This window comes from Gallinula chloropus (assembly GCF_964237585.1).
Source record: "Gallinula chloropus genome assembly, chromosome: 16".
In the NCBI taxonomy this organism is placed as follows: Eukaryota; Metazoa; Chordata; class Aves; order Gruiformes; family Rallidae; genus Gallinula; species Gallinula chloropus.
The window spans coordinates 8,179,613-8,190,601 of record NC_140101.1 but is presented as its reverse complement, the minus strand read 5'-3'; the positions used below and the strand labels follow the sequence as shown (position 1 = coordinate 8,190,601).

The window sequence follows — 10,989 nt, the reverse complement described above, 5'->3', positions numbered from 1 at the left end:
CAGAAGACAGATGTCCATCTCGTGTCCAACATTCCAAAGGTGGATTATTCATTTTGAACTGAGATGAATAAAGAGTTACAGCTTTCCATGTGTGATGGCAGGCAGCTGCCTCACACTTACAGGTAAGAAATCACTGCAATGTAAACGATGAGGAAACTGCTTGGTTTCTGGAGAATTCACACCTCGCCCCATCCCCACTCCCCCCCACTGGCATCTCTTCCTGCTGTGTGGGAATACGTGACATAAATAACACACACTCAGAACTGCAGATAAACTGGAACATCAGATGATCTTCAGTGGTGCAAAATTTATGAAGATCTGAATCAATTTAAGATTTGAAATGGAGTCATTTCCTCGAATCCCATCTGGCAGATAATCGACCCCTATTAGGCAGCAATTTGGACAGAAATGCAGTGGGAAAAATCAGATTGAAGTATTTAGAACCCTATTTCTGACATGATTAAAGCTGTCTTTGAAATCTTTGGGGAAGGTATCAAATACATCTTTTTTAGGACAGTAACAGTTCAACACCAGTTGCATAGAAAACGGATCTGCTCAGAACATGACACCCGACCCCTTGTAAATACCGCCCTTGATCCAGGAGGTGTTGCAGATTTGGTCACACAAAAGCACAGGCGCTTTTTTGGTACAGATATGGGTTACAAAATACACTTTAAAGACATGCTAGCTAATTTGAGAACTGGTTTAGATACGTTATTAAGCAGCAGCATTTTATACAATAGAGGATAACATAGTGCTGGGTCGAGAAATATTCTACATTCAGAGGAGGTCACATCCCTACGCGAAGAATGGCAGTGATACATATGTACATGGATACAAACAAAGCAAGTGCAAACCCCATGGCTCTCCTACATTCTTTCTACCCATAAAACACATACATTAGACGCTTTCATTCCTGTTGTTCAGGTCTTACATTTCGCTCATTCTCATGGAGAAATTCGTATTTCATTGCAAGAATCTTCCCGAGCAATTACTTTCCTGGCAATCTGTATTTCAAACACTCATAACTGACAAAAATATTCTTCCTGGTATCTGTCCACTCCCATTCCCCTCTCAGACTGTTTACAAATCATGAATGATGGTTTTATTCTACGTATTCGTATATTTGATGCAGAAGTTTATTGAAGCTCATCCTGTACTTGCAGCCAAAGCTGGGATGGAAAAATGGAAGTAATAAAAAAGGGGCAGGCAGGGGCAGAAGTGAAAGCGATGAACTCTGAGTCCCAGTGTGCCCCAAGCACTTCGCATGGCGCAGCTTGGATGGAAAATGCCTTAGAGTTGGTCGCCCTGTAGACAATATATTTGGAGGCCTTTGGTACAATGGCAGGAAGGCACTGCGGTGAAACATTCAGATAACTGAGGAAAGACAGAATTTCCTCATGTGCAAATATGGCTATCTTCCAGATAAAGTGAGAACAAATTACTCACACACGGGTATTAACTCTTCCAAGGTTCAGCTAATGCTTCTACAGACACAGAGTTGAGGTGTAGTAAGTAAGGAACTATTAATACTGGAAGAACACTGCTCAGCCAGAACAGCAAATAATTTAGTACTGCGTAGTTCGACGTTCTTCAGCCTAGCTATATAATTGTAACATATTGGTTTTCTTTTATAAAAGAGACAAGAATGCATAACACTATGTCTGAGGAGACTCCTATTCTCTGGAAATAAATATAAAATCGGTTAAAGCTGTGTAATTTCACTAGCAGTTGCACATAACAGAGGCTGGAGCAGCACAGCCTGACCTCATGCAGCGGTAAATAAACCCCCTACGGTGCAGTTGGTATTACACACATCCCATGAGTGTCAATCCTGTGCTGGCAGAGCTCTGTCTGTCAGAAGCCAGCTACAGGATTGTCACCCATGTTTGTAATGGGGGTGTGTGTGTGTGTGTGCGTGTGTGTGTTCACATATCATGTACATAACATAACCACACGTGTGTATATATGGTTATATTACACAGACATGCATATGTGGCTACACAAACACACCGATTACTGTCTATGCTTTACAAATGAGGAAGAAATGCAGCCAGTGGAAGCACAAGCAAAACACTTGCAGCACATTAAAGAAAATCCCCCCCTCACACCCCAGCACGAAGCTGGAAGGAACATGTGAGCGCCGTGGAGATCTCCAGTGCATGAGCAGTGTCCCATAGGAGCATCGTGCAGTGACGGGGCTCAGTGCCCCTCTGACCACTGGAAAGCCTTTCCTTGGAGTCAGCGTGTTCCTTGTCTGCTATACACAGGTGCACCTCCCAGGAAAAAGGGGAGAAGGATGCTTACATGATCCAAGGGCAACAGTGGCAAATGCTTAAAAAAATTAATAAAAATGAAGATGCATCTGCAGCACAAAGATGTGTCTGGCGACGGCTTGTGGCAGGAGCAGCCAGCTAGCGGGTGCAGGGCACAGTTACCCTTCCAGACCAGCCATTCACCCCTGTGCAGGGCACTACTGAGTGGCGGTCGCTGCAGACAATCGCCAAACACAAGTGATGCATTCAGCCTACAGCAGTGTGCCTACAGAGCTGAAAGGAAGTCCATGCCCTTCTTTGACACTATTAAAAACCCAGCAAGAGCAACATTTCTGTCAGATAATTGGGGATTTTAGGGTTTCTGGGTAGGGGTGTTGGGTTGGTCTTGACATTCCTCTTATATCTCAGATCAGGGAAAATATATGGTTGGTTCTGGTACTTCCATACCTGAATTCTGGGGCACCAGGAGACACGTTTTCTCTGCTCTTTAACTCAGCTGCAGCAAACAATGTCTGATAGGCAACCTTTGGCCTGAGGAATTTTTCACAAGTGTCCAATTGTCTTTGTTGCAGTGTCTTTGCATGACTGAATTCCTGCTGGTAGCCTGCGGCCATGCTGGCACTGAGCACCAGCTCCCGTGCAGCGTCTGGGAACAGGACAGAGGCACTGCATTTTCTGCTCAGTGTAAGTTTTGTGCTCTGTAAGACACCAGCATTCCTCATTTACAAAGCCAGAGAAGGTGACTGTCTGTCCTGCGAAGCTATGGCTCCCTTTTCTGTACACTGATTGTCCCCTTGCGATGCCCTTTTACCGTGGTAGCGCTGACACTCTGGTCACACTGTGCCCACCTTTAGCTGTCTGACTGTGGCCGGCAGCAGCTGCCGCGTAGCACGATGCGCCTGCCAGGACAGTATATTCTAGCACACGGTGCAAAACATACCAAACATACAACTGAGGTGGAAATTTAACCTTTCCAGGAATTGCTGGAGCTTTGCAAAGCTGAAGCGCCAAGGTGAGTATAAGGAAGTGTATACTTTGTCTGGAACATATGGTTTCTGTAAGATGCAGTTATTTTCCTCTGCAGCTTTTATGGTTAAATGTTACAGCCGCTAAATGAGATAACGTACGAGCCAGTGGCAGGTTCTATATGGAAAAAAACCAGCAACAACTTGTTAGAGAGAAGATATCTACAATGTGTTCATACACTGACTAGCTATGAATGCGGACGAATCCTAAAATCTTTGGATTTACTGCGACTCCTGTATATTACTCTCTGTTGTACCTGGGTTTACTTTACCTTGGGGCAGGTGTTACAACTGCTGAATCGCTCTTTAGCTGGTTCTTTGTGACCATCCTTCTCCTTCAAATTCCTAACCAGTCTGACAAGAAAAATGAGGAAAACTCTTGGCATCAGCTGACATCTCCTGTTTGAACTACTGATCACAGTGCTCAGTCTGAAAAGAATGGCTTTTGATCACAGGTCAAACAAAGGCTGAGCAAGCGTGGGGTGCCTCAGTTTCCCACAATACAATTTCCCAAAGAGGCTTCCAGACCTGGAGGGTAAGTCATTGTTAGCAAACTGCAAAATGCAGTTACTCTCTTACAGAATATATTACTCTTTCTCCCCCCGTTTCCCACCCCACCCAACTAAGCACTAATATATAACCCCCCTTGCTCTGTGCAGTGTTCAGGAGTGACACCTCATTCTCCTTTATTACCAAGACAGATAGATAGATGGATAGATATGTTGCAGCAGGCTTGAAGAGTTTCCTCAGACAGATGCTGTGTTAGATGAGAACAATGTGATCTTTGGACGAAAGGAAGGGTGTCCTTCTTGGTGTTTACAGAGAGAGGTGGCGAGTTGTTTGGTCAAGGCTGTCAGCTTGGTGCCAATACATTGTTCCTTGCATTGAATTGGTGCCTTGAGATGAACAGTTAAGGAAGCAGGAGGTTGCAGGGGCATTGGAAGGATCTAAGAGGTCAGTTATGGAAGGATTTGGTAAAAGTTGTCACACAAAACTCTTCTTCTATGTCTGATTTCTGGCAGGGAGTCCAGAAAATTCCTTCCTGATAATTTCGTTAACTGTGAAATAAAAAAGGAAGAAATGTTAGAGCACTTTCAAAACCACAAGAAGCAAAAGCAGCCCTTGGGCCACTCGCTGCTAGCTGAACACGTCCCTCTGTATTCATCACATAATGTTACCAAAACTTAAAACGTTTAGCCTAATTACCCAGACTGCGTATTTGTGAAAGGAGGGGGGGGGGAGAAGCGGAGAGAGGGGGTTACACTGTGCTCAGCATGCTTCAAGTACCACAGAAACACAACTGACAGGCTGCACCATGGTCTAGTATGTGCTGTGTCCCCTTCATACACAAGACTTCCCTCTCTCACAGCATCTCCTTCACCAGCATTGAAAAAATAAAATCTGCTGGTATCTGAGCATCTCAACATGTTCACCAGGCCATACAGTGGTATTGTGAAAAGAGGCCAGATTTGGAGGAAATATAGTGGGCAGTGCCGAAAACAGAGATTGCAACTCTGGTGAGAAGCGTGGGCTCTTCGTGGTTTGATTTGTGTGTTGGTTTCTAACATCTCATTGCAGATGCTGTGCTACCATTTTTGCCATCGTCTGCGGGGTGCATCATAAGCAACCTGCCATGTACCAGCAGGATGCTCTGGGAGGCTGGGACGGGCCTGTTAATAAAGCTCTGGAGAAGACACTGAAGACCTCTGGTCTCTGTTTAAAAGAATCAGGACAGTACCATGCATTACATGCAAGAGCCATTCTCTGTTGCCTGCCTCCCATGGTCCTGTGCCAACGCTCCCTTCCATGCCTCCCACAGCAGCTACTCTCTCTCAGGGCTGTACTTTACTGGGAGAGACCTCAACCACCAGCACTTTGGTGTGAAACTCCAGCACTGCCCATTCTGGGGCTCCAGTTCACCCGCAGCTGTATCCATCAGGGTGAGGGTCGGGATGGTGGGGGGGGGGCACAGTTTGGAAACTCTCTCTCTATTTTGACAAATTTGCCTTAAAACCAAAAGACCATATGTTCTAAGGTTTCAGACCCAGATCTAAATGATTTCTCCCTGTTGACATTAAGGGTAAGACAAAGACTATTCCAGCCCAGACCGACCCTCACCCAAGCCTGATTAATCCTCAGCCATGTGGCCGCAAGGCTCCCCACTATCTAAGCCCATTTCTAACAAACAGGTATGGAAAAAAAAATATTAACATAGGATTTCACCACTTTCCAACAATCTAAGAAAAAATGGTGCCTTGGGAAGGGGAACACACGTATTAATCTTTGGTAGTTATGACCAGAAGCCCACAAACTCCCTCCACTCTACACACAATGGAATTTCTCTCTGAGAGAGTAAAATCTATTGTTTTATACAAAGCTCCACCTATGAGTGCCTGGACACTGACTGTGGTGGGCCACACTCCTCAAGGAGCCCCAGAGAGTGTGTCCCAGGTCGGTGATGGGAGGTGCAGGCAGCCAGCCCCCTGCACAGCCAGGCACAGGAAATTCCGGGACCACACCAGGCAGTTTCCATCCCGAGCTCAAAAATACCACCTCTAACAGCCCAGAGTCCAGCTCTTTCACATTCCAGCCAGGAGATGTCTGATTTCAACCAGACTGGTGCCTCTTGGAAAAGACATGGGCCAAAAAAAAAAAGCACGGCTGCCAGCGGAGCTCCTGTCCTGCTACCTGCCATGGTCACAGCCTGGCTTCTGCAGGCCTTTGGGTGGTCCTTCTGTGGACACAGCCCAGAGTCGGGGTGCCCGGCTGCTCTGCAGTGCGAGTGAGCAGCCAGCGGGAGGGGAGGTTGGTCCACGCCGAGGCGAGACACCTCCAGCCCCGCCAGAAGCACTTCCTGTTTGCTCTACCCAGGAAATGAGAGGAGCAGGGCTTCAATGGAAATTTTTCACAGCCCCGGCTAAAAATAGCGGTGAGGTAAAAGAAGTGGGCACCCACTCTTACAGGGTCATTTCCTTTCCGAAAACAAGCGGGCTGGGGCTGCAAGCCGATTCATGTATCGACACGTTTGTGCGAGCAGCCAGCGCACCAAAAAACCCGGGGTTTGGGTTTCATTTCACTTAACGCAGCCTGTGCCTGTGGAAATACCGGAGCCAGCAGTCACCGGCCTCTCGGGAGGGTTAAACGGGTGACAAACAGGCAGGTAATTCACTGGAGTTCACTACACCTGCAGCCCTTGCAGGGGTCTGGGTGTGGGTGTTTCCCAGCCAGCCAGAGCTTTAGCAAAGGGAAACCCGTTGTGCAGCACCGGACCAGCAGCCGCAGCTGGGACTCGGCAGGTTGGTGGTGCGGTGAAGGGCTCGCTCAGCCTGCAGACTTCACTTTCCCTCCTGCGTGCGGCACGGGAGGTCAGCAGCGGGGTTTGCGGATGAGGTTATGGGGGCTGCGCTCTGTGCAGAGCTAAGAAAAGTCACAGGGGAACAGCAGGAAACGTTACCCCGCAGGCGGGCGGCAGCACTGCGCTCAAGCGCAGTGGGCTCTGCGTGTCCGCTCTGCCAGCTGGCAAACTGCACTGCTGTTGTAAGCAACTGCATGATAAGGGAGCTCCCTGGTATCAGCTGGCCTGAACGCCCCATAGTCACCCTGAACTTCTCCTAAATCCCTGTGGTGAGGGGATCAGGTGCAGTTCAGGCTGGGCAGCACTAGCCTGGGAGCTCGAAGGGCAGGACGTGCAAGTCAATGACTGTCCCAGCAACAAATCTGCCACCAGAGCCCCAGAATCTAATGAATATGTATGGATCCCAAGGTAAGCATCTCTCCTATCCTGGAGACATCTCCTGTCTGAGTCTAGTGCGATCACACATCTCTGGTGATCCTCTCCAGCTCAGGGAGCACAGGGCTCCAGATCCACATGTAACCTGGGTGATGAGGGTTTCAATAGCAGGGTGAACAAAACCAGCGAACTGAGACATATCTGAACTTCAGAGGAAGCTGAGATCATGAGCTGCACTTGCTATTCTGAACTCGCATCTCTTTTCTGGTAGCATGGTTAAAGTGTATCTCAAGTATCAGTTCTCATTATTTGCTCATTTCTAGCTGAGAGGAAATGGAGATGATGTGATTAATAAATAAAATATTGTTATTTAAGGTGCCTGGGGTGCGGCAACTCTGGAGCACAGTGCTATTGATCCATTCAATACTGCTATTGATCCATCTAATGAGAAAGAACTGATTAAATGGGGCCATGAGGACATAAGCAAAGATAATGAAAGATTAAATCATAAAAATGACACTGAAATTACAGCCGGCATCAGCTGCCCAGACCAAGGAAATGCCTAGTCAGGCCTGAATCCCTCCAGCATATCCCTTTGATGCCGCTGTTGTTAGAGTATTGCAGCATCCCCGGTGCTTGGAGAGGGGGAATGAATTAAAACCAAAGGAAGGAAGGTTTAGATTAGATATTAGGGAGAAGTTTTTTACAGAAAGAGTGGTGAGGTGCTGGAACAGGCTGCCCAGAGAGGCAGTGGATGCCCCGTCCATGGAAGTGTTCAAAGCCAGGTTGGATGAGGCCCTGGGCAACCTTGTGTAGATCCAAGCCTGAAGTTGGTGGCCCTGCCTGTGGCAGGGGGGTTGGAGCTCTGTGATCCTTGGGGTCCCTTCCAACCCAGACCATTCTATGATCCCCAAGTGAGCCGGCTGCAAGAGGCTGGCTGAAATCATGGGAGAACATCCATATTCTTCTCATCGCCTGGCTTTGATGGGATAGAGTCAGTCTCCCAGGCTCCAGTCCTCAAAGCATTTAAGACCCTAATTCACATCCTCTCAGATAGAAATCTGGAGCGTATTCCCTTGTGGGATGATAGTGGGTTGTATTAAATACCGAGCTTCAACTGGTAGTCCAGAGACAGAAAACAGTCTCCAATTGGAGCTGGCAAGGACTCAGGCTCCTTGTAATTGATTATCTACACGCACACACACTCACACGCATGTGTGCGCACACACACATGTCAGAATAACGACTTCACTCGCGTTATTCCCCACGTACATCCAGAACACCAGCAGCGAGGCCGATGCTGCCGTGGTGCTGTGCCCTGGCCGGGGTCTTGTGCCCTCCGGGGACCCGCAGGGAGACGGGTCTCACCGGCGGAGGCCAAGCTCAGCTCCGGTGGGCTCCTCCCCGCGCCGGGCAGGGATCCTGCACATTCCACGTTTGCTCCGCTGCCGCGGCCAAAGGCGTTCTTACATGCAAAGCAAACAGAAGGCACGCAGGGGGGGAACTCAGGGTTCAACGGGGACTGGGGAGGGAAGCTGAATCCCGAATTTTTCGCGTGCCCTCAGAACGTGACCAGGCAAAGCGCGGTGCTAACGTGGTTCCAGCCGCTGCCCTGGAACGAGGGGATGCTTTAGCCCAGCATGCACAACCCCACCTCTCCTTCCCTGCCCACCAGGCCCCGGCTACTTCAGGACAGCTTTGTGGTACACAAGTGGGGAAGGAAAAGGATGGAAAAAAAAATAATCAAGTAAGCTTTTAAACCCTCCAAGCCAAATAAAAAGGGGCGTGAATTTTTAATCGAAAAAATAAATAAATAAAGGTTAAGAGAAACACACAGCTGGAGAAAAGGCAGAAAAATACCAATTACCTTTCTTTTTGATTGCTTGGATCAAAGATCACAGTCATTCTTTTTCATATAATGTTTTGTATCCAGCTAAGGTGTGTATCTATCAGCTCTGAAAAAGATTTGCAAAACCATTTTTGAGAAAAAAAGGTAACCTTTGACCTGTCTTGCAAGGCCAAATGTTACAGTTTTCAGCTCTTCTTTCATTTTGTGGTTTAATTTATTAAAAGGACATTGCAGCACACACAATATACAAGGCAGAACTTAACCACTGACCTTTCTGTTTCCTCAGATCCAGCACTAGATTTTACTTTCCCCCCCTCTTTTCTCAACTGATACCATCTAAAAAGAAGTATGCAAGAAACTTACACTCCTAAACTGATCACAAAACATGTGAAATGCAGATAATTTTATCTGAGTCCACAGAGGCACGGGAGGTCCATGTGTCTTGTACATCAGGTCAAAGACCAGTTGCAAAACTCTTATATTATTATCTTTCTGGCCCAAATAAAACATGATACATTCACACCAGATCAAAAGTCAGTCCCCTTTAAATGAGAGTAGCCATGTAAATTAGGCTTTGCCTTAATTGTAAAGAACAGAAAAGATATGCACAAAGAAATTAGGCAAGTTACACTCTCTGCTTCGAACACAAATAAGGATTCCTTTTTCCTCATACAATGGCAATATTTAAAATCATGTCAGGTTTTTTCTGTTTGATCTCTCGAGATTTCTTTCAAATTCATCACAAAAGCATCTGGCACTTCTGCAAAACCACATGGAAATTAAAAAGAAATAATTGCAATCTTAAGGAGGGAAAAGTGCTTCTTAAAACCAGCGCTAGCTTCGAGTGCAGGATTCAGCAGTGTCTCTGCTGCTGGATTTCAGGTGACTATATATAGAAGAGCAATATTTTACTTGGCTCCCTCAGGTCCTGCAGCCACGTATCATACACTGGAACCTACCACTCTGTACACAGCCCGTTTTATACTCTGCATCCTGGAAAATCAGCTTTTGCACATGCAAGCAGAGAACCAACTGACTGGTAAATACAAACTGAGCTGTACTGGGCACACAGAGCCCAAACCCAACAAACCGTGCTGGGGAAAAACACTGGGTCTGGGGAGGGGGGTGTGTGTTTTATACATCCACAGCAATGAAAGGCTTTTTTCTGAAAAATGGGGTTATTTAACTACTAAGTGGTTCTTAGCTGTAAAGCTTTACTTTACATGTCAAAAATCAGTTTTACTCCTTCTTGAAGTAATGCCAATAGATCAGTCCTGCTTGTGATCTGTGTCGTCTGAGCAAACTATAAACCTCCTCAACACTACCCAGCCCAATGGCAATCAGGTCATCTCCACTCATTAAGCAAACTCCTGGAAGAACTTACTGATCTCAAGCTAAGTGGCAATTCAAGTCCTGTGGTGCATTTCTGCTGTAATAGTTTCAATACACTCAAAACCCATCGGCATCTTTCCATGAATTTAACAACATAATATAGATATCTGATGGAAAACAGAATCTAAATAAAATGCATATTTCTGGCTAAAGCCTGTCCCAACTGAAACCAAGATCTGAACTCCTTGAGATTCTCAGGATCTGGACTTCACTCACAGCGTTTACATTTCCTTCCCTTATATTTCAATATCGCTCCAGAGTGAGGTGCAAAAAAAACCCCGATCGATATCTCTGGTACTATCCTACCCAGAATCTTTAACAGGAAGCTGGGTGTGCCTGCTAGAAAAGGGCAGAAGATGAAGACAGCACTTCTGCTAAACCAACGTCGCTGTCCTAACGCATTACACGTCAAAACTGTCAAGAAGGAAATGCTCGAAACCCCGATCTGTCTGTAACACCTCACCAGAAATTGTAAGGATTTTCTAAGTACTTTCATGGTCTGTGGGCTTCCAGAAAAGATGAAGTGCCTATCTAGCTGAGGCTGCCAGGAAGAAGCAGGATGAAGTGGTTACGGGAGAAGCCGGATAATGGGAGTCCAGGGCTTGGACCTCTGCTATAGCATCATCTTGCCACATGGCCCTGGCCAAGCACAGAGCACCCGTGAAGGACCAGAGCTATGACAACCCTGCTTCACTCTCACAAGCCCAGAAAGACCCC

At 46.8% G+C, this 10,989-nt stretch overlaps 1 protein-coding gene across 1 annotated transcript in view; it reads right to left on the bottom strand.

Moving 5' to 3' along the window:
- Positions 1–4,303: 4,303 nt before the first annotated feature.
- NFATC2 (nuclear factor of activated T cells 2) overlaps positions 4,304–10,989 on the bottom strand; it is a gene marked incomplete at both ends in the record, with an annotated part of 77,483 nt that continues 70,797 nt past the window's right edge. The window contains one exon of the mRNA XM_084271428.1: positions 4,304–4,359. Within this exon, the coding sequence (XP_084127554.1) occupies positions 4,304–4,359 (56 nt within the window). The remainder of the gene's footprint in view (positions 4,360–10,989) is intronic.